Source organism: Salminus brasiliensis, chromosome 16 (assembly GCF_030463535.1).
Source record: "Salminus brasiliensis chromosome 16, fSalBra1.hap2, whole genome shotgun sequence".
Taxonomy (NCBI): domain Eukaryota; kingdom Metazoa; phylum Chordata; class Actinopteri; order Characiformes; family Bryconidae; genus Salminus; species Salminus brasiliensis.
In genome coordinates this window covers 31,618,224-31,642,304 of record NC_132893.1, presented here as the reverse complement: position 1 = coordinate 31,642,304, position 24,081 = coordinate 31,618,224, and the positions used below count along the sequence as shown (strand labels likewise).

Below are 24,081 nucleotides of genomic sequence, written 5' to 3'. Positions count from 1 at the left end.
CAGTGTGAGATGATTAATGCAGATTATATGATGTTAACTGGTAGCTTTTAAGATTCAATTGTTGTTTTTTTTGCTACATTAACCTCGTAGCTCCAGTGCAAAATAAGGCAAGACACTATAGATGAATAGTGTATGAATTTTATCTATTAGAGACCACCATGAATCTTTCCTAGTTGTTTTTCTTACTTACATTAAGAAAAATCGTCCACATTTTATGCATTTGTTTATGAATTATTGCTAATAACATTATAATGTTAACTTACTCCTTTATTTTGTTGACATACAGATTTTTAATTATACATAATTAAATAAAAAAAACCATTTATTTTATAATTATTAAAAAAAATCAATTATACATAAATAATATAAATACTGTCATTTATATTTAAATTTAGGATTTTTTAGGCATGAAATATGAACAACCACCGCAATTAAAGCATTAGGAATTAATAATTTGCAGATGTAACTGCTACTAAAGTGAGGATATCTGGCTCAGGTTGTGAGAAGAAATTAATCAAACAAAAAAACAGCCTTTAAAGCTATCAGCCAATGTGATTTTATGCTTAGGTTAAAATCCCCCTTTTTCTTTCACAATTGGTTGCTAACACAAATAAAATGACCATATATAGATCTGAAGACATTAGGCAGGAGAGAGAGAGCCTTACTACAGTACCTGTGACGAGCTAAAGGTTTCTTTTCATTTTATAAAAGCAAAATAGCCCAAAATCGAATAAATCTTAAAAATGTTTGCCTAACATGTCTTGCCTTAAAGAAGCAAACTCACGACCCCCGACTTGGCTTTTTTAACCGACTACATTTGTGACATGCAGAAAAGGTTGATCCTTAAAGGATCTTTTTACAGTCATTAATGCACATATACAACCTAGAAACACACATATGCGCTAATCTGCCCCTTTTTTGTGTCCTCAGGTCACCCATTCTCAGTGCTGACCACACAGAGCCTCCCTCATCAGGCCATGTCCCTGCCCCAGCTGCCCCTCAGCCGCTAACGCCCCCCGCCACTGTGACCCACTGACCCCTCAGCCCTGACCTCCTGCTCCACACTCCCTGCTCGCTCCTCCTGCGCCGCCCTCCAGGGGTCACGCAGCTCTCCGGCTGAAGGACAGGGTCACGTTCCCTCGTGCTCTTGACCTCCGACCTCCCAAGGAGAGGGAGCGCTTCCTCTGGCCTGTTTGTCGGAACAGGATTTCCCTCACCTGCGGGCAGTGGAGACGCACACCTGCGAACGGTTACGGGAGGCCTGAGCGGTCACCTGTCAAACTTGCTGGACTTGGACTGTGTTAAGACCAGGAGACCAGGAAGGGGATTTGGGATTTGGACCTTAGATTTGACCCCGGTTCCTAAGCGCACACTGAAAGATGTTACGAGAGACGGCTTAAGCCAGCTGCTCTCGTTGCGAATGACTCTCTCTCCTCTCTCTCTCTCTCTTGAGCCGCTAAGAGAACGTTTGGAGAGCGCTCTGGCTGCAGGATTGCAGGGCGGCCTGCATCACTGCTGAGATCACATGTTGAAAGGAGGATCTATGGAAGGAAGACTAGGTGGAATTGGTAAGAAAAGCTCCATCTCTCACTGCACTGCGGATTAAGTCATGCATTGAACTGATGTGATTGGAATCTGTACATCTCAGCATTTCCACACTAACTGATCAATCAGCACAGTTACAGTTACAGTGACCTACACTCAGAAAACCAAGTAATGTAGCCAACCTGTAATAGGTTTAGATCCTTACATTATCTGCAGAGTTTTAAGCAAAGTGCAAAAATGCTATTATTAAAAGTGCTACAGAGCAAAACATCACTGTATGAACAAATACAAGCACATCCAATCCAAAAATTCGTAAAAGAAAAACCTCCTTAAATCTCACTGTAGTCCTCCTCAGTATCAACTACATAAATTCACTGAAAAAATGATTACAAGTTACATGATTTAAACATATCAAGTGGTTGCAAATGAAACAATGTGTTAAATCAACACATAATTAAACATATTTGAACATACAATATATGGACAAAAGTATTGGGACACCTTTTAATCATTTAATTCAGGTGCTTCATTCAGTCCCGTTGCCACAGGTGTATAAAATCAAGCCCCTAGCCCTGCAGTCTGCCTTTCTTACACACATTAGTGAAAGAACGGGAGGTTCTAAAGAGCTCACTGAACTCCAGCGTGGTTCTGTATGTAATAGGAGCCACCACTGCAACAACAACAACAAGTCAGCTGGTGAAATTTCCTCCCTCCTAGATCTTCCTCCATCAGCTGGTATTATTGAACAGTGGTTAAATACGTCCAGGGGGACCAACTCTACACTAATGCCTATAGATTTAGAATGGGATGTCATAAAAGCTCCTGTGGGTGTAATGTGTAGGTGTCCCAATACTTTTGTCCATGCTGTGTAATTTGTTTGAGTGTGACCATAGCATCCATAGCATATATGTATATATATATGCTATGGACAGAGACCTTAGACGGAGCACTCTGGCTCCTTTAAGGAATCCCCATTATAATCCCCTATAGTGTTAAGAGTGTAAACCTGTGCTGATGTAATATACAGTATTGATGTGGAAGTGATGTACACACTCAAATCAGTTCAATTCAATGCGTCACTCTTCTCAGCGTGCGTCCCCCCCGCTCTGAAACAGACGGAACCTTCCTCAGGTCTTCTGAGATGAGAATCATGCTCATGGACTCAAGTGTTTACATGGATCTACAGCACAGACCTTATGTATCTGTCTGTCTCCCCATCTGTCCATCTGTCCGTGGGTAAAGCATGCAGTCCAGCTGCAGGATTTATCCATGTAAGGCCCTGTTTCATCACCTGCTACCATCTGCACTCTCTCGGGCAAGAGAAACAAAGCCCACAAAGCCTGATCACTTCACATTACCCTGCACAGAGATGAAGACTGTGTAGAACAGGATAGAAAATATAGAACTGACATTTTTTAACTCCTTAAGGTCCATAAATACGGGAGCTGTATTCATTTCAGAACAGTTACTGAAATAAAATCAGCTGATATTAAGTCTTAGGATTAATAACTAAATATATTCCTAAAAAATAAAAGTTCTGTGAAATTCAGAGAGGAATGGTTTTGTATTTTGAGTTTTAGGTTAAATGTTGGCTTCAATCTAAGGAGAATCAGATCATTGACTGCAACAGAAATACTTACTGTTCATTGTGACAAAATCTGAAATTAGAATTACAATAGAAATAAAAACATAGAAATTGTATTGTTACTAAAATTGCACAATAAATTGGATAATTTATGCTTTTTTATCATCAGTCATCATATGATCATTCCATATTATCCCGCACAGAGACGGAGAGGCTGAGTAGAACAAGGTAGAAAATATAAAACTGATATTTTTAACCCCTTAAACTCTCAGGGACCTGGATTAGATTCAGAACATTTACTGAAAAAATCAACAGTTCCCCACTGAACAAGATTAAGGTCTAAAGATTAATAACTGAAAAAACTGTTACTGTTATTTCTTTCACTGAGATTAAAAAGCTAAAATGGCCAAAAAATTTGATCATGTTTTGAGTTTTGTATTGAATTGTTGCTTCAATCTAAGGAGAATCAGCACATTAACTCAAACGCTCTTACAATTAAACCACGTAATGTTTATTGTGCTAAAATATACAATTACAAAATTTTCAAAAATTCAACCTATTGGATAATTAATGCTTTTATCGTCAGTTATCCCCACTTAGCCTGATCACTCCATATATTACCCTGCACAGAGACGGAGGCTGAGTAGAAAATACAGAGCAGACATTTGTAACCCCTTAAACTCTCAGTTATAAACAATTACTGAATAAATCTGTATTTACCAACTGAATAAGTCTTAAGATATAAGATAATAACTGATTAATCCTTTAAAATGCAGTTTAAGAGGTTGAATTTATGAGGTTATAGTGCTATCACTTTTCTATTCAGTGACATTAAAAAGCTAAAATTGATGAAAAAGCTTCCAGTCTGTAAAATTCAGAAAGGAACAGTGGCGTATTTTGAGGTTCGGGTTAAATTATGGCTTCAGTCTTCTGGAGAATGAGTTCATTAACACTAACTTTATATTAATTATGACAAAATTTTAATTTTAAATTACAACTACAGAATAGAAAATGATTAATGATAAAATTGTTTAAATGTTTGTTTTTTTATCATCAGTTATCATCATAAGAAACCCCACAAAGCCTGATCACTCCATATTACCCTGCACAGAGACGGAGGCTGAGTAGAAAATATAGAACACATTTTTAACCCCTTAAAACCTCAAAGAAACAAATTATTTTGGGAACAGTTGCTGAATAACTGGGATGATACCAACCAAGTCTTATGATTAATAATTATGTAAATGACTAATTCTGTAAAAGTGCAGTTGTAGGGGTGTAACTAATTTCTTTCACTGAGATAAAAAAGCTAAAATGGTAAAAATCAGTGGTGTATTTCGAGTTTTGGGTTGATTTATTGCTTCAGTCTGAGGAGAATCAGTGGATGAACTCTACCACTGTTACAATAGAAATATTGTATATATTACAATGTGCTACAACATACAATTCGAATTACACTATTTTTCTAAAATTCCACAGTAAATGAGATTATTATTATTAGTTCAGGTTTTATTATCAGCTGTCATCAATTCCTCATCAGTGTGTTTCAACCCATCAATAAGACGAGTGACTAAACTACATAAACAGAGCGAGAGAGAAAGAGCGAGAGAGCATAAAAGAGAGCACACGGATAACACAGACGACTACATGTAAAGAAGAAGAATTGTACATGTATTTTTTATTTAAGCAATGTCCGGACTTTACGTGGGATCAGAGTGTGTGTGTGTGTGTGTGTGTGTGTGTTTCTCTGTTGTTTTCTGTTTTTGCTAATTTCTGTGCGTCCTGTAGCCTGTGCCTCAGCCCCCTCTGTGGTGAGAGAGGGAGTGTGCTGTGTAAGGCTTAATGGGACTGATGTGGGAGCAGGGCGGACAAGAAAAAAAAGGTCCAGAAAAAGCTGGAAGTGTGTGTTGCAGAGTAAAATCCTGTGTTTTGAGTGGGGGTGGGGGTGGGGTGGGGGGGGTCGAGGCCTCTTGTATTTATTGAAACAGATATTACCCTGTAAAGCACTTTTTCCCCATGTCGAGTTGTTTGTTTTGTAAAAAAATGAAATAAATAAATACATAAATGAACAACATGAAGCAAAAGCCTGTTTATTTGAGTGGATCGTGATTTTTGTTTTGTAATAAAAGCAATAAATCATCGTCGTCACTGCAAAAACCTTGTATCTTTTTATTGTTTTTCACTTTTTGATGTAATGTGAATCTGGCAGTTTGTCTTTATATTGTGGCAAATTCATGATGAATGGACCAATAGAAATGCTCCAAAATGACTTGGAGTAAAATCTTTTTCCATTGACATCCATTGAAAGTTAAGAAGGTTTTTTCCTCCCCCTGTAAAGTTGCATATTTTGAAGATTCAGCTTTTTGGTGTGACAGCGGCGATATATATACGCATTTCTCGATAAGACGTCTTCTTGGGGGAGGGGGGAGGTGGGGGGGGACTAAAGGAAGACAAATCTCCTTCAGAGAGGAACCAAGGAGCCACATCTCATCAGGCCTTTACGCACTAATTTAACCTGAACTTAATGGAAACCAGGTTGATTTCTGTGGCGAGAGCTCAGATGCAGCGACTCTGTGTGTGTTTATTATCCCGTCCATTAATGTGTGAGTGTATAACTGAAGCCCTAATAGGAGAAAGCGCTGATGTTAGGCAGTATATCTTCCTGCTTTATTTAGGTTTTCGGTATATTTAGGTTTTGTGGGTTGGTGTGTCTGTGTAATATGTGTGTGTGTGTGTGTGTGTGTGTGTGTGTGTGTGTGTATACGGCGTATAGCAGGAAGCAATCACAGGCCGATGGCGGAGCTGCCAGGCCCTTCACGGGTCAGTGTGTGCAGTAATGACTCAATCACTGATTCCAGCACCATCACACACAGGAAGTGTGTGTCAGTCTGCATCACCGGACTGATCTCCGTCCAGGGTCCAGTTACAAAGGACACGCTGACACACAGACTACACACACACACACATGCACATACACAACAGGGCTGGATTGGGAACTAAATTCAGGCCTGGACTTTTGTGTATACACTTTAAAGAACCCTCTATTATATCATCTAAAAATCTGATTGGCTGAGCCGTGTTCAGAGTAAATAGATACACATATATGACTGCACTCAATTCTGTACTAATGCTCTGATTTGTTATTTGGAGACCGTTATCTACTGATAATAAACAACACTGCTTGGTGGACGGTTAATTGCAATTCTTATAATTTATATTATAATTTGTATTATAATGTATACAGACTATAACTGCAGCACAATATTGTTATGTCATGTTACATCTTATTTAAATATGTGAACTAACCTCTTGCATGTAATTATTTTAATTTAATAAAAAAATTGCCAATTGCATTGTAATTACATGCATTATTCAGGTATCACTGTGATCTGCATTTACATGCATACACACACCGGAAATCCTCAGCTATGCCACAAATCTGTGTTGGTAAGTAAGTAAATGCAGTAAATGCAGAGCTTTATTCAGAGTAATGTATGAATGCAATTTCAATTATTAATTATTACCCGATATGTGCAGGCAGTACTAAATCAGATTAGATTGAGAACAGGCCTTGGTGTGAAGAAACTCCTTTCTCTAGGCTGTTGTTACCGGGGGAACAGCCCACAAACTCGTCCCAGCTTTTCCGGCAGCTCTGTACTATCCACTCATGCTCCTCATCATCTGCAAACACAAAACAGCCACCTATCAGATCCAGTAGGACGGTAATCCCAGTCACCCCAAACACAGTGAATGATGTTAAGGTCTGGGCTCAGTTGCTCTGAAACTGCAGTTTGACCTGTCTAGCACAGTACTTTGTCCTAATACAGTGCCATGTGTCCTAATACAGTGCGTCTTAATGCAGTAGCATGTGTCTTAATACAGGACCCTCTGACTTAAAGTAGTGTTGTGTGTCCTAATAAGATGCTGTGTCTAAATGTATTACAGTCTCTTAATGCAGTACTGTGTGTCGTAATGCAGTACTGTGTGGTTCTAACAGTACAGTGTGTCCTAATTCAGCAATGTGTCTTAATACAACATTGTTTAAAACAGTTCTGTTTGTCTTAATATAGTGATGTGTGTCCTAATACAATTTCTAACTTAATATAGTACTGTTGTCCTTATAACAGTACTGTGTACTAATACAATACTGTCTTAATATAGTACTGTGTCCTTATAACAGTACTGTGTCCTAATACAATACTGTCTTAATATAGTACTGTGTCCTTATAACAGTACTGTGTACTAATACAATACTGTCTTAATATAGTACTGTGTCCTTATAACAGTACTGTGTCCTAATACAATTCCTAACTTAATATAGTACTGTGTCCTTATAACAGTACTGTGTCCTAATACAATACTGTCTTAATATAGTACTGTGTCCTTATAACAGTACTGTGTCCTAATACAATTCCTAACTTAATATAGTAATGTGTCCTTATAACAGTACTGTGTCCTAATACAATTCCTAACTTAATATAGTATTGTGTCCTTATAACAGTACTGTGTCCTAATACAATACTGTCTTAATATAGTACTGTGTCCTTATAACAGTACTGTGTCCTAATACAATACTGTCTTAATATAGTACTGTGTCCTTATAACAGTACTGTGTCCTAATACAATACTGTCTTAATACAGTACTGTGTGCCCTAATACAGTGCCATGTCCCTTAATACAGTGCCACGTGTCTTAAAACAGTACTATTTGTCCTAATACAGTATTGTGTGTCTTAACAGAGTACTATTTGTCTTAATGCAGTGCCATGTGTCATAATGCAGTACTGTGCCCTAATATAGTACTGTGTCCTTATAACAGTACTGTGTATCCTAATACAATACTGTCTTAATATAGTACTGTGTCTTAATGCAGTACTGGGTATCCTAATACAATACTGTGTGTCTTAATACAGGACTGTTTGTCCTAATACAGTGCCATGTGTCTTAATACAGTACCATGTGTCTTAATACAGTACCATGTCCCTTAATACAGTGCCATGTGTCTTAATACAGTACTGTGTGCCCTAATACAGTACTGTGTGCCTTAATACAGTACTGTGTGTCCTAATAGAGTACTGTGTGTCTTAATACAGTACTGTGTGTCTTAATACAGTACTGTGTGTCCTAATAGAGTACTATTTGTCTTAATGCAGTGCCATGTGTCATAATGCAGTACTGTGCCCTAATATAGTACTGTCTTAATAGAGTACTGTGTGTCCTAATAGAGTACTGTGTGTCTTAATAGAGTACTGTGTGTCCTAATAGAGTACTGTGTGTCTTAATAGAGTACTGTGTGTCTTAATAGAGTACTGTGTGTCCTAATAGAGTACTGTGTGTCTTAATAGAGTACTGTGTGTCCTAATAGAGTACTGTGTGTCTTAATAGAGTACTATGTGTCTTAATGCAGTACCATGTGTCCTAATTCAGTACTGTGTGTCCTAATACAGTGCCATGTGTCTTAATACAGTACCATGTTTATAACTACAGTATTGTGTGTCCTAATACAGTACCATATGTCCTAATAATGTACCGTGTGGGCTAATACAGTATTGTGTGTCTTAATGTAACACCAATTCCTGATGCAGTACCAAGTCTTACTGCACGACTGTGTGTCTTAATGTGTATGTTAATGCTAAGTGCTTAAACTGCTCTTCAGGCCGCAGTCAGTGGAGTTTAATCTGCACTCCCGCTCACTCACATTATTCATATGCAGTTAAAGGCAATTTACATTTTTTACGTGAAGGATTAAGACACCGATTCAGAAAATTTGTCCCCCACTTGAAGACCCAATCACTCGCTCGCCCATTTTTTTTTTCTTTTCTTCTTCATGCTTCTTGAGCCTGGTGGCACTCTTGCTCACTCTCTCTCTCTCTCTCTCTCTCTCTCTCCCTCTCTCTTTCTCCTAGTCTTACTCTCTCACTCTGCTTGCTATCGCTCCCCATCTTCTCACTCTGCCCTTTCTCTTTACTTATTTTTTCTTTTCCTCTCTCTCTCTCTCTCTCTCTCTTTCTCTCTTTTCTTGCTGAGTTTGTTCTCTATCTTGTTTTCCTTCTTGCTTATTCCTTCTTCTCTGTTACACACTCTCTCTCTCTCTCTCTCTCTCTCTCACTCTCTCTCTCTAAGGAGGCTCTAATTATGGGCAGCAGTGGCCGTAGCGCTGCAGCTGCATGTACTTCACTCCCCCCCCCCCCCCCCTCATTGTCGCGAGCGTGTTCTTAAGCCCCTCTCGCTCTGATTGTGGGTAATTGCGAGATGCCCCCCACCAAAACGAGCCACTTCTACCTGCCTCTCACGCATGCCTTGTGTGTCCATCTCTGACACATACATGGGGCTTCTTTGCTGTTTCTTATTTCGCATAATAAGACTAATGCTAATCCTGGATTTTAGCTGCATCCTGCTTGTCTCAGTTCTCAGGCAGGAAAGTCTGAAGCAACACAGCAGCACACACAAGCAGTCCAATCACAGGACAAACTCACATAGCTCCAGTAAATGTAACTCTGCGTCGTTGTCCAGCATGCAAACACATCTCACATATTTATTTATTTAAGGCAATTAAATGCCTCTGTGTGCTCGGCCACTGGCTTGTGAATGGACAGGCACACTCGAGCTGCAATTATGCTTTGGTAATGGCAGCAAATTTCGCACATTTTCATATTTGTGCCCAAATTGGCCTCTTGAGCCTCCTGATCGCTAATACAATCACACCCCACCCCACCCCCCCACACACACAGGTGGCAGCAGCAGAGGCAGCCTCAAGCACCCTGGATTGGTTTTTTATTGGCTGCGTTTAACATGGACTGAAAATGGCCTCTAAATAGTCACTTTCTGACATGCAATTTCAATATCAATGGTGTGCTTTTTTCCCCCTGAATGCGATGAAGGAACGAACGCGATCTTTCTACACTTGAGAGAGAAATAGAGAAAGAGAGAGAGAGAGAGAATGCAGCATTATACATGCAACACATTTACTGCACAGACATTACATATCCCTTCTACTGTATGAAAAAACACAACAAAACAACAATGCTGAAATGCAGAAAATAACTTCTCTCATTTCTGATCAGACGGCTCACAGCGCTGTTTCATAAAGGCCCTACGAAAAGATGTCTGTCTTCTGCACACTTCAGTTAACCCTTATGGGAAAGAGGCTGCAGGGTTCTTCGAGTACACTTACAGCTGAGGGGTGCGGAGCCATCAGAGAGCATGGAAGAACGCCGGAGTAAAAGTAAAAGAATGTAGTAATGGCCGTACAACAAGGTATCAGAAAGGGGGCAGTAGGACAGTGGATCTGCAGGGAAAGGGTGATGAAGCTGCAAATGTTAAGAAGTAAAACTACAGAGCTTTGTAGGGACAGAAATCTAAGGAAAGTAGAGGGAAGGAAAGAGGAGGAAATGATAAATGAAGATAAGGAAAAGCAAGAGGAAATAATCGAAGGAAAGGAAAGAAGAGGAAAGAGGAGGAGATGGTACATGAAGCAGGAAAAAAGAGAGGAAAATAAAAGAAAACAACTGAAGGGAAGAAAAGGAAAGAAAAAGGAAAGAGCAGAAGAGGGGGGGGTGAGTGACAAATGCAGAAAGAAAAAAAGGAGAAGAAAGGAAAATAAACAAAGAAATAAGGGAACTAAAAAAGGAAACAGGAGGAAACGACAGAAGAGGAAAGGAAGGGAAAAAGTGAGAAAGATGAGGAAACAGTAAACGAAAAGGAACAAAGGAGAGGAAAGAAAAATAAAGGGGCAACAATTGAAGGAAAGGAAAGAGAAGGAAAGGACAAAGGATGAAAGGAGAGAGGAGGAAAGAGGAGAAAAGGACAGAAGAGAAAAGGATGGGAGAAGTAAGGAAAGAGTAGAGAAATATAAATGAATAGGATAAAAGAAGGAAAGGAAAACAAAGGAAACACGTTCAAAGAAAAGGAAAAAAGGAGGCAACAACAAACGAAGAAGGAAAAAAGAAAAGGAAAGGAAAAACAAAAAGAGAAAGAGGAGAAAAGGACAAAGGAAGAAATGAGAGAAGAGAAAAGAAAGGGAACAATCAGTAAAGAGTTGGAAAAGATGAATGAATAAGACAAAAGAAGAGGAAAGGAAAACAAAGGAAAAGCGTTCAAAGAAAAGGAAAAAAGGAAAGGACAGGAAAGACAAGAAAAGGAAGAAGGGGAAAGAAGAAGGAAAAAAGAAAAAGAAGGAAAGAGGAGAAAAGGACAAAGGAAGAAAGGAGAGAAGAAAGAAAGAGGAAAGGACTACAAAGGAATCAAAGCGTTCAAAGGAAAGGAAAGAGGAGAAAAGGACAGAAGAGGAAAGGTGAAGGAAGAGTAGACAACAACAAATTAAGAGGGATAAAAGAAAAGGAATGGAAAAACAAAGAAGGAAAGCAAAGAGGAGAAAAGGACAAAGGAAGAAATGAGGGAAGAGAAAAGAAATGAAACAATTAGTAAAGAGTAGGAAAAGATGAATGAATAAGATAAAAGAAGAGAAAAGGAAAACGAAGGAAAAGCGTTCAAAGGAAAGGAAAGAGGAGAAAAGGACAGAAGAGGAAAGGTGAAGGAAGAGTAGACAACAACAAATGAAGAAGGATAAAAGGAAAGGAAAGATAAAAGGAACAAAAGGGAAGAAAGGAAAGGAAAGCAGAGGAAAGAGGAAGGACACAAAAAAAGGAATATAAGGAACGGTGATGACAGGAACGGTAAGGTTAAAAGAGAAAAGAGTAGGAAAGGGGGGGATATCAATAAAGGAGTAAAAAGAAAGAAAAAGAGAGAAGAGGGAGGGGAAGTGAAAGGAATGCTGTAACACTTTGGTATTTGAAAGACATACAAAAAAAAGTTCCATTGATTTTTACAACTGGTCCTACAGTTCTGGACAGGAGAAACTGTATGAAGACAACCAAGCAGGCTGGGGCCTCTGAACTGGCTCTGGATTTCAGGCCACATTTGAGTCCACAGTCTGTGGCCTGAGTGTCTTACGCTGGTTTTCCTTCCACTGCTTAATGCTGATCCCTCATTCATGTTGTCTAATAATTCATCACTCACTCGGCCCGCCGGCCGGAGGGGAAGCTCTAATGGCACCTTGTTAAAAGGTGTTTATCTTAATCCCTAAAATATACCCAAAAGGAAAAGTGCTTCCTTCCAAACAGAGCGCGCTGGCGTTAATGGCCTTGAGATCGCAGTGGCCACTGATTCAAGCACGAGGAGGCTTGGAGCGCTGGACATTGGGCGTCACTGCATTGTGCTGCATCCGACACGTCGCTGTAAAGCATTTATGAGGGGGTTTTACAAGGCAGCCTGTTTGCGGATGGCTGGTGGTTACATCAGTGATAATGTCTCTTTGGGCTGTGACCTGGCCCGGAGGGGGGGCGGGTGCAGGCAGGTCCTGTTTTCACTAGCACTGGGCTGTCTTCAATGAGAGCCTTTTGAGCGTTTGAGAGAAACAATTACTCCAGAAGCAGGAAACGTGCACAAACAGCACAGCGGCAGAAGTTTAGGCCCTGGCTGTGGTTTTTCGTTGCCAAGGAGAATTCATAACAGTTTATGATTCATTCCATTAAATTAAATTAATTAAACCACTAATTAATATAAAGAGCTTGGAAATATTACGCTAATATACTGATAATACCTTCACACTACAATACACAACAGCCCACACTGCCACCATTCTTTACTCCCAGTCAAAACATTTAAGCCACCTTATTTCTGCCAAAGAATGCATTTATTGAGTGTTTTACGTCACTCTTGGATGCAGAAATAGTAAATATGTGACATTGGTTGACGTACCAATAAATATGTGACATTGGTTGACGTGGTTGATGCTCATTTACCAAGCCTATTTACCACCCTGTAGTTTTACCTCAAAGAAAAAAAATGCTAAGCTTTGCTTATACTGGCTGGTTTCCAGCATAGATGCAAGCTTGCAGCACCCTCATATTATAGCATAGTTTTGACACCGTAACAAAAAATACCACATTTTATATTAATTATATTAATATGTGTATCTCTGTGTCTTTTATGTCTTTTCAGCACATGAGAAGCTGAAGATATTGTAGCCGTTTAGCTTTTAGCCTTGCTCTGATTCGCTTCCCTGAGTTTTGGCTTTCTCGAGTCTTACCAGCAAAAAAAACAAGCCAGTGCTTTCCCTTCTAATGTGAGTTTATCTCCAGTTTGGTTTGGCTGAGGGAGTCCAGTTTGTTTTCGAGGGAGCTGACGGTGGAGAGAAGAGATGGTAGAATCTAGCATCAGCCAGCATTAGCTTTCAGCCTAGCATGGTTCTCTGTTTGCTTCCCTACTTTTTGCTCTATCGCTTGCCAAGTTTAGCTCCCCTTCTGCAAACACTGGCACAGGAAAAGCTAGGTCTGATTCTTGTAGAAACCCATATTCCCATAACTAGCCTGGAGTCTGGAGGTGATGAGCTGCTCTCCAGTATTAACAACACCATATTCTTCTGGAGTCTCTATCATGTTTTACAGGTTCTTCAGCTTTCTCTTTATGTCAATTTTGGGGTGTAAATATAACGAGTCAAAACTGTGATGTAACAGTTTTGGGGTTTTTGGATTTGCCTGTTTTCCAGCTCTGTTTTGGTTCTGCAGGATTTTAATTTAAAGGAGGAACAGCAGTTTTTCGGATGTTCAAGGTTTGTCACTTTCATGTACTGATCTTCAATTATTTAATTATGACAAGGAATCTCAAGTTTAACATTCTAGGGTCTCTTTAAGTATGTGTTTGTAAATTGTAATGGTATTAGCAACAGTGCTACCTTGGGAATAATGCCATCATCAGCACCTTTACGTGTGCTTCAAGCAAAGAAAAGCAAGGAGGTATTAGTAACAATCCTTGCAGGAATAAAAAAGTTATAAGAAAGTAAGACAAGAAAAAGCAAAGTGAGGTATCCTCCACACATCGAAAGTCTCATGAAGTGTTCATGAAGCTTCTCAGAGAAAGAGCGATAATCTAGGATCCGTTTAGGCCTTTCGAGTCCTAATGACGACAATCAGTTTGGTGATCCAACACCAGCACGGTGAGCTGCTTGGTGAGCATGACCTGCTGTGTCAGAATGGACGAACCTGAGCCTTTCTGCCTACAGGCAATCTGCTCTTGAGAGGAAAGCATGTCGTTCTGAGCCTCAGCTTGGTGCGGTTTGCCGCCATGCGTGGCGCTCTGTGAAGCCCCTAAACCCTCTAATCCGAGCACTGGGCCAGGCCGGGCTTATTACACCCGCTCAGTGTAATGACGGGATCTTGGCAGCAGGCCTCCTCACATTACAAAGCCTTTTAACTTAGGGAGGAACCAGAGCAATCGTCCGGCTTTCCTCTAATGGCGTGCAGGAAAACACCTTTCATTTCGGATAGATAGCAAAGTCCTTGGAATGTGTCATTGTGGGTGAAAAAAAACAATGGGTTATTATTTTGGTGGATCCCTCATACAGTTTGATAATCAAACGGAAACCTCTAAAATATGGACATGGAATTGGTGTGCTATTGTAAGATCATCCTCAAACAGGAGCTATGCCATTGCAGTAATCAACTTTTAAAGGTCCATACCACCCCCCACCGGCCCTTTTTTTCTCTGTCAATTAACCCATCTGATGACTTGCAATGGTGCCAACATTAAGAGGGTAAGGACATTACACATGTCCCCTATGATACGTCAGCCCCCTTTTCGAACTACCGCCAATGCGGTAAAGGAAAGCGCTGAGCCCATTTGTGCTCTCTTGGACTCCGGCTGCTGATGGCAAAGCGGCACGGCTGAGCGCTGAGCCCTCAGCTCCAATGAACCAGCTTTATAACAGACACCTGTGCCGGCCAACACCACTGCATGGGGAGAGGAGGGAGCGACACGGCTCAGGATTTGAACTTGCAAACCCTAGGCCATAGTGGTAGTGCATTAGATTGCTGAGTCTGAGTTTTTATATTTGGCCTGTTTGTAATTTCATATTTGCATAGTACCACCTATTTGGTCTGCAGCCATTTAGGCTCCTCCTTCACATTGAGGTAATGGAGTGTTGTTACTGCAGGCAGTCTGTATCAGAGTTAATGGGGTGGAATATTAAACATTGTGCTGTTCCTGGCTGTCAGGAAGCAAATGGATCAGTGCAGAATTCCAAAAAGATCCACACATCTGAAATTAGAAAAAGGCCTGGGGTTTGTTTTCTGATCTCCCTGCAGTCTGGACATGTTGGTTGTTCCAGGATCAGCATAGAATGCTTTATGATGCACATCATTTAACTTGTCAAGGGACTGGCAAATCTGAACAGAGCCCAATGATGTATCAACACTGGTCTTCAAGGCACAACAGCAAAAAGAGCCCAAAGGAAATCCAAAGGTTGGAAACAGCCATGTAAAGATGAAGCTAGTTGGCCTAAAAGCCTGAAGTCCAGGTATGTGAGTTACCCAACCCCTGCACTATTCTCCTCCCAGGACGGTTCATGTGCATCTGACCCCTCTGGCATGGGCCTCTGTGTGCAGAGATTCCTCACAGCTTCCTCCGTCCTGCTACAGCGTCTGGCCCTCAGCCGGGGCATTTCCTCGGGCCTTCCTGCCCGGCCCAAACTTCTGTTCCCTAGGCTGATGCCTCTTGTCATCCTTGCCTCTCCCCTCTCCCCCCGCTCCCCTTCCCTCTGGATCCCCCCTGCTCCTCGTTCCCTCAGCCACGCCACGCTTGCCCCTCTTTCCTCCCCTCCTCCAGAGGGTCGTGGTCTGCACCCCCTTTCTCTACTGTCCCTCATCCTGGAGGGAAGCCACTGGCAATAATTTTCATCTTCACACCCATTCTGACAAATGGACCTTCACCTCTTAGAGATAAAAATAACGTGTCGCCGCATCACGCCTTCTGACGCATAGGCCAAGGCCCAGTGGAGAGCCAGGCGCAAAACCAGCACTGCAAATATGCCACTCAAAGAATAATAAAAAAAAAAATCCCAACTGACCCCCTCACCTCACATGCAGTCAGTCAGTTAAGACACGGTTGGTGTCTCAACTTCAATAAGACAAAATCCTAATCTGTATCAATTACCATTGTACCAACTTAATGTATGTTGGATTAATGATTTATTATCCTGGAATAATTACAGTTTCTTAAATAGGTATAAAATATAATATATAATATATATCAATAAATAATAACATAATAATGGTCTTATTATTTTGAATTATACAATTAGAATAAAATTAAAAACAGAATAAAGTCAAAAAAATATTTCTAAATAATGTCAAAACCCAGCAAAATATGAAATTATTTCAGACTAACTCGTTAAAATAAAATAAGAAATCTCTAGAAAAAATAATAATTATCTCAAAATAATTATTATATATATTTTTTATATATTTCTAAAATATCAAGTCAAAGTTATCAGAAATGTATTCCAATTATAAATTACTTCAATTATTATTCCTATTATAATTTTTTGGGGATCATTAATCAAATCTTGTATTAATAATAATAGTAATTATTATGATTATATTATTATTTTATTATTATTTGTTTTAAAAAATACTAAGTCAAACTCTGACATTATTCTTTTTAATAATTTACCATGCATTAATGAATAAATAATGAATAATGAGTCTTTATTCCAACACAAGTCACATGGATAAGTATGAATAGTTTTTTTTTTTTACATAAAAACTAATAACACACTGCTGCATTTCTTGCACACTCTTGACAAACACTGGTACTATACAGCACTAAAAAGGGGGTTTCTTTGGCTCGTAATTATAGTGGAACTTCGTATGTTGCTATATAGTACAAGAATCAGCTACAAAAGGTTTTCCACCATCCTGAAGATCCTTTTAACCCAGTAAGAAACCATTTAAACATTCAACAATGACATTTGTCTACTGCATATACCCTTTTTAAAGTGTGTACCTGTCAGAAACAGGTACCACACAACAAAGGCATAGATAAAATACAGCTGGGACCTTAATTACACAGTTGTGTGTAAGCTGCAAAAAATGTTATTAGTAGATAACCTGCTAAACTGTCCATCATCCATGTCTGCTTGCAATTTGCACATCTCGTTGAGGCGTTGTCGCGTGTGTGGATTTAAGCATGCCGTTTACATGATACTAATAATTGGTGGGTTAAACTCTTCTCTTACAATGGAGCTATATTAGCCTCGTAGCTCCAGTGCAAAACTAAACATGCCTTGGTTGATCGACTACTTTGGGGATGAGGGGAAAATTGTGCAAATTTGATTTGGGCCTGAACCATCACTTTGAATTCCAGTTACACACAGTGAAATAAAAAGGAGCGTGCCTGGAGGCCGTGTGTACATTTGGGATAAGGGGAAAATTGTGCAAATTTGAAATGAGAAATAGCAGCATTTTTGTTTCTCCTTTCCCACTTCTGATCATCCTGCTCATCCAAACCCCGCTGCCAGTTCAGCTTCTGTAGCTGCGTGTATCTGTTGACTTTGACAGCGGCGAGTGAACTTCATACGCCATGTTGTCTGAGAAGTGAAAGGCTATTAGGCAGCGCTTCCAAATCCACAGACAGGCAGATGGACGCTGTACAAAAATGTACGAAGATGTGTGTAGGTCCTCACACACAGCAAAGAAAGAGCCATGCATTGATGGAGGCTGTTCGGCCACCACATTGCTGGTAATGTAGTAACACTGCAGATATGCAAATGAACACACACACACACAGCTTGTCTTGCCTGTAGAGAAGTAGTGCCACTAGAACAGGACTCTCTGTAACAGATAAACATGAACCTATTGGCACCATGCTGCCTAATGCCAGGTGTGGGCTAGAGAGGTATGAAGCCCCTCAGCATTGAGCTGTGGAGCAGTGGAAGAACAGTGTTCTCTGGAGTGATGGTTGGTGCTTTTGGGATAAGTTGGGAAGTTGGGGATGATGAGGTGGGGTGGTGATAATCCAACATCCTGACTTCATTATGCTCTTGTCACTGAATGCAATTAAATCCTCACAGCAATGCTCCTCCAAAATCTAACATAAATCCTTCTTCCCTGGACAGTAGAGACAGTTACTCCAACACAAGCAAGAGAAACTCTTTATTAAATACCCTTGATTTTGGAAGAAACAATGAATGAGCAGGTGTCCCAATACTTTTGTCCACATGGTGATATATTGTAGCATATAGCACTTATATATAAACTGAATAAGCATCTATTAGGCAATCTATTACCACAGACATTCCCACAGATCTCTCTGCTGTTTCAGCTATCAGCAACAGAACAGTTATGTCCAATATGGTCAAAGCCAGCAGAGTGAGTCCAACTCGGTAATTCCCTGTACAAGTTCAACGCACATCTGCTCAGGATGCGCGTGTCTCTCTGTGTTATGGTAACCATGCAGATACGAATTAGATCTAAATGCCGTGAGTCAGTGTGTGACGATAGGAGGCTGGTAATGTGTCTCGTGTTGCATGTAGTTACACCAGACAGAGCTTACCAAACTATGCGCCTCACATCACTGGAAAACACAGCTAGCTGCCAAGTCATTACAAATGGAAAGAGAGAGAGAGACCCATCCAACACACACTCACACACACACACACACACACATATACCTGGACAGATCAAAGGCAAAAATGATGAGTATCATGTTTTCTTTTATTGATGTGGTCTATATAAGGCGAGGTAGGCCAGTGTAATTCTACCTTATGCAGAATTATAAAAGATATGCTTTATTAGGAGCATATGTTGCTTGCATATGTACACATGCTTTCCAGAAAGTTTAAGGGGCCACACAAATACATTTGCTGACATACTCATTCATGCAAACACCGGTGCACACACACACTGGCTTTTGTACAGTTTGTACAGTTTTGTATATACTGTAAGAACCTATATGCAACAAGGCATTTGTAATATATATATATATATAGTACATACCTACATATACCTACATATAGTAACATCCAAATCCATATCGATTACATATGTTTTATGTATATTATGCATAATGTATATAATATTATATGTAACTACAGTAACAACCAATATGTAACAATATTTTATGTCTTATGTATATATATTTCTAATATATATAGAAATATATATATATGTGTATTAATACTAATAATACATCCAATATGTATTAGAAAATTAGACCTAATTTCCAGTGGTTATTTCACCAATAGTCAATACTGAGTAATGTCAATGTCAGTATGAAGATATATAGCATTATGTAGATTTCCCATATATAACACACATTTATTTATTTATTTATTTATTTATTTATGGTATTCTCTTATCTCCAACATATGTTTGACACATACTGAAATATATGTGATATATATGCCATTTAAATCATTTTTAAATATGTAAATGTAAATATGTAAATGTATGTATGTACCTACCAATCACAACATATGTATTGTGGATGCATATTGCTGCTGTCCAATTTAACCATCTCCATCTCCATTTCTGTCTGTTTGTAGCTGCTTCTGTTCACTATGTACATAGTGCTGGATGAACGGACCAATAGAAATGCTCTAAATCACTTCGAATAAATTTGACATTGACTTCCATTCAAAGAACATTTTTGCTCTCTCCTGTAAAGTCACCATTTTGGAGATACATATTTTTCATTGTAGAGACCTAATATATTATGCAATATACACTATATGGACAACAGTATTGGGACACCTGTATTTTGAAAAAAATATCCTGCTTTTGTTGGAGTAACTGTCCTCTCCCGTCTAGGAAAGACTTTCTACTAGATTTTGCAGCATTGTTGTAAGGATTTGATTGCATTCAGCATCAAGAACATTAGTGAGGTCAGGGAGCTGGATGATCACCACCCTACCCCATCTCATGCCCAACTCCCCAACTCATTCCAAAAGTACTGGATGGAGCACCAACCATCATTCCAGAGAGCACAGTTCTTCCACTGCTCCACAGCTCAATGTTGGGGGGCTTTATAGCCCTCTAGACAACACATGGCATTAGGCAGCATTGTGCCAATAGGTTCATGTTTATTTATCTGCTCCAGGGATTCCTATTTTACTGGCAGTACTTCTCTACAGGGACTACACAAACTGAGTGTGTGTGTGCATTTGCACATCTGTGTTCGCAATAGGTGCAACCTAAATTAACTGATATTTCACAAACATTTGGGCATATAGTGAATGACACAATAGTGTATCCTGTATGTACTTTATTTATTTAATGTACGAATAATGTGCCCCTTATGCATAACATATATTGTATGCATATGTAGTGTCTAAATAATAATAATAATTCATGTACCATATGCATTATACACTGTATGAAAGCACCTATATGTAATAGTAACAGTATGCCTTGTGTTTACTGTGTATATACACACACACACATTCACGTAAAAACCCAGGCAGGGACTACGTATCATATTTAATCCCCAACCTTGCCTAATCCATGACATTGTCTGGTGGTGTGCCGATCCCAAACTCCTGGCACAGCGAGCGGAATTCCTATCTGCAAGGCTGACATACCGAATTCACTTCAAATCTAAGATCCTGCACTGGGCATTGTATGGGAGTAAAAAATGTGTTTTGCATTTTCCTTTTGGAAACATAACTCAAATGACTGCAGTAGGGAAGCATTTCTGGCTGAGAGAAAGGACCTACCAATGAGTTATCGTACCATCGCAGTCTGTTTCAATCTCTAATTCTACATGCATTTACGCTAATCTATTTATGCCACTTTACTGCTCTTTCTGTTGTCCACGTTTTCCAGGTGGCTGCTTGGATATGGCACAAAACATTTCCTCTGAAGTTCTGCTGCACAGAACATAATCCAACTCTAGAGAATGGATTTAGGAAATGCAATGCAGCTTTGTGGAAGTTGCTGGAAAGGGCTGGCCAAGAAAGAATCTCTGGAGAAAGCCTCAGAATTACGGTTCTGGTAGTGTACTGGACAGTGTGTGCAGAAGCACACAGTCACCGTCTATCACACAACATCGGATCTCTTACCAGCGTTCCGAAGAAAGCTGCCCTCATAGTCAGTGACGACTCTGGTGTCAGGATTGTAGAATCCGTCTCCACAGTCATAGCAGCCATCAGGAATGAGGCGTGGGGGGTCCTCGTTAGTCAGCTGAGACTGTCCTACAACAGAATGGGATATCCACTTCACTGAATGTAACAATAATTTGTCCCATATGTATTATATACCAATCAGCCATTACATTAGCACCACTGCCAGGGAAAAGTGAAGAACGTTAATTATCTTAATCTACAGTGGCATCTGTCAAGGGTTGGGATCTACATAATAGGCAGGCAGAGGAAAAATGGGCAAGCATATGAATCTGAGCCATTCTGACAAGAACCCAACTATGAAAGCTAAATGGGACATCTCCAGGTAGGTCTTGAGGGGTTTGTGTGGTATGCAGTTTGCCAGTACCTACCTAAATAATGGGTAATGGGAGCCCAAGGGCTCAGCTATGCTCATGGAGGCCCCCACCTTACATCTTACAGGACTTAAAGAATCTGCTGCTAATGTCTTGGTGCCAGACACCACAGGACTCCTTCAGAGGTCTTGTGGAGTCCATGTCATGATGATTCAGATCTGTTGTGGCGGCACAAGGGGGACCCACTCAGTATTAGACAGGTGATCAAATGTAGTTAGTACTCACGTTTAGCAGGCTGAAGATTCTCTTCCCAGGGGGGCGCTATTAGTACCCAAATAGTTTTTCTGTGCTTTGCATTAATGCATCAATCACACTGTGTTTGGAAAAGTAACTATGGCCTACAATGACCTACAACTCTGCTCCTAGAAATCTACCACATATCCACTTTTCAAAACTTAGCTCTAATGATAACGAACACTCCTGTCCCTAATATCGAAAACCTGGCTGAGCTGGACTGGTGTACTATGTATATATCTATTCAGTATGGAACTAAATATGGATCTCTATTTGCATCTTCATTGAGACACTAATACTACACCTGCAGGTTTTAGTCCACAGCATCTCTCCGTGTGGAAGCGGCGATCATAGCCATCACAGTAATCCCAGTCTGTCTCCTGGTACTGCAGACCATCAGAGAAGGTGTACTGGCCCTGGAAGCAATGAAAAGCATTTAGAGTATATATTCCATCAGCGTAACTTTAACTTATGCCGAATCTTACAGTATGTAAATGTTCTGAGGTGTGGTATATGTTTTTATTAACCCTTTAAGCTTTAAAGGTCCCCTTAAATAATTCTACAGGAATTAAATATAAAGGAACTTTGTGCAACACTTTATGGTTTTTAAGGGACTACTTAACCCCTCAAAAACACCTATGAACCGCCGTCGGGCCCAAAGAATAGCCCCACTAGTTTGTACAGAAGTCCCTTTAGTGTGTAATAAGCGTTTCTGTGTTCAGGGGTCAAGGGGCAATAGAGACTTGAGGGGACATTTAATGATGTTTTCCCTTAGGCAACACCTATCTGCAACACACAACAACAAATTTAAAGGATGTTTAAGGGCAGTCTTAAGGGAAATATACGCATAAGGTGTTTAATGCAACCAGGCCCTGGTATGTGGGCCCATAGTTCCATAAACCTGATCTGTACCAAGAGCCCTTTGAGCTTCAAGTACAGATCAGTTTGACCCACCATTCCTCAAGATGAATGGAAGACCACCATCTAGATTTTTGTCTGTTCTGAAGCCAAGGTGGTGGAAGGAGCTTCCCCTGGGTGTCCAAACGGCTGAGTTTGGCTGAGAAGACTAAGCTTTAAATCAATAATCTTGCACCAATGTTTAAAAGCAGTCTTAAGGGAAATTTATGCATAAGGTGTTTAATGCAATCAGGCCCTGGTATGTGGGCCGATAGCAGTTATTACAAAGTGTACAGTTACAATGACTAAATAACTAGTAGTTAATAAATAATAGGTATTAATAATACATTTTTAAAATAAGCATATGGTTCACAGGAGTTAACTGCACACTTTGTTGCTTTCTGTTTTTTTCAACATTTGAAAACTTTAGCCACTTCTTTGCATTGTATTTCATGGCAAATAAACCAGTGTTTATGACAAATGTTTACCAGAAGATTCCAGAGGCAAGCGTATTAGAGGAGAAACTTATTAACAATTAAATAGAAACCAATCTTTGTAAGTGAAAGTCTTGTGCCAGCCCAGGTCTTGTAACATCTGGACCCTCACAGATCCTGCAGTGCTAGACGACGGAGCCAACCCCCTGGGCAACCAGGTGGGACCAAACTGGTGGGGACCAAAGTTTACCGTCTCAGAGATAGGGGGATTTGTAAGGACACCAAAAACTATGGTTTTAATGTAAACACATAGACACACATATATCGTTGCTGTCTGAACAAAACCTCACATGCAAAAACAATAACTTCACAGGAGAAGCTTTTAAAGCAGCATTATGCAACATTTGACTCGTAATAGGGAGTATATCATCCGTATCCTTGCTACTTTGGGTTTCCATACACTACTAACCACACTATGTAACTTTGGTGAAGCAGGATCATTCTAATAAGAACTGCGTAACCCAGGTACCACCTCTGTCCACATACTTCTTTCACTTTTTAGCATCTGTGTAAAGCATGTCCTTTAGTGGCGGCTCCGGCTACACTGGGGGGGTCCAGGAGCAAGCAATACCAATTCTCACATAATGCTGCTTTAAGCAATGTAACATGTGTCTGTGCTCTAATCTCTGAAAGGATTACATCTCATCATTCTAAGAGACTTCAGGAGTGCCAAGTTAACAAAGAAAATGCCCAAGTAGAGTCAACATGTCACTTGTGCAACAAGAGAAGGAACATTCTGGACCACAGGTCCACCGCTATTACAGATGCCTGTCGTGCCGTCACGCAAGCTCCTCTCAGGCATTTTGACCACAGTGTTGTTCACCCTTATCCCGACATACAGGCAGAAACTCAAAAACCTGCGAGCCTGTTGTCATAACAGGGAAGAGGTGGGACCTTTGGCAGAGGTGGAGACACTGAAAAGCTACAGATTGGACTGTTTTTGAAGAAGCAACAGATGAAATAGATGAATAAACCAATACCGTAACGTCACACATCA

The 24,081-nt window shown here is 40.1% G+C and overlaps 2 protein-coding genes across 5 annotated transcripts in view; one reads left to right on the top strand and one right to left on the bottom strand.

Moving 5' to 3' along the window:
* Nucleotides 1–5,063, top strand: part of lhx6a (LIM homeobox 6a) — a 31,170-nt gene extending 26,107 nt beyond the window's left edge. For all 4 annotated transcript variants that reach the window (XM_072658979.1, XM_072658977.1, XM_072658978.1 and 1 more), the window contains exon 8: nt 931–5,063. In XM_072658979.1, the coding sequence (XP_072515080.1) occupies nt 931–1,010 (80 nt within the window). In that variant the 3' untranslated portion in view covers nt 1,011–5,063. The remainder of the gene's footprint in view (nt 1–930) is intronic.
* Nucleotides 5,064–6,641: 1,578 nt separating this feature from the next.
* morn5 (MORN repeat containing 5) lies at nt 6,642–23,886 on the bottom strand. The gene is made up of 4 exons (XM_072658200.1): nt 23,797–23,886; nt 21,998–22,109; nt 21,026–21,157; nt 6,642–6,811 (listed from the first exon to the last, which is right to left on the bottom strand). The coding sequence occupies exons 1-4, from the start codon at nt 23,884–23,886 to the stop codon at nt 6,684–6,686; spliced, it is 462 nt and encodes a 153-aa protein (XP_072514301.1). The 3' UTR covers nt 6,642–6,683.
* Nucleotides 23,887–24,081: the final 195 nt, after the last annotated feature.

What these genes read in the sequence shown, in the direction of transcription:
- morn5 (XM_072658200.1), bottom strand. Translation starts at nt 23,886, where the DNA reads ATGCCTGAGAGGAGCTTGCGTGACGGCACGACAGGCATCTGTAATAGC. An exon ending in TTCCTTCTCTTGTTGCACAA is followed by an intron (nt 22,110 to 23,796) that starts GTGACATGTTGA and finishes CATTGCTTCCAG; the next exon opens with GGCCAGTACACCTTCTCTGA. An exon ending in CAGCTTTCTTCGGAACGCTG is followed by an intron (nt 6,812 to 21,025) that starts GTAAGAGATCCG and finishes TTGTGTTTGCAG; the next exon opens with ATGATGAGGAGCATGAGTGG.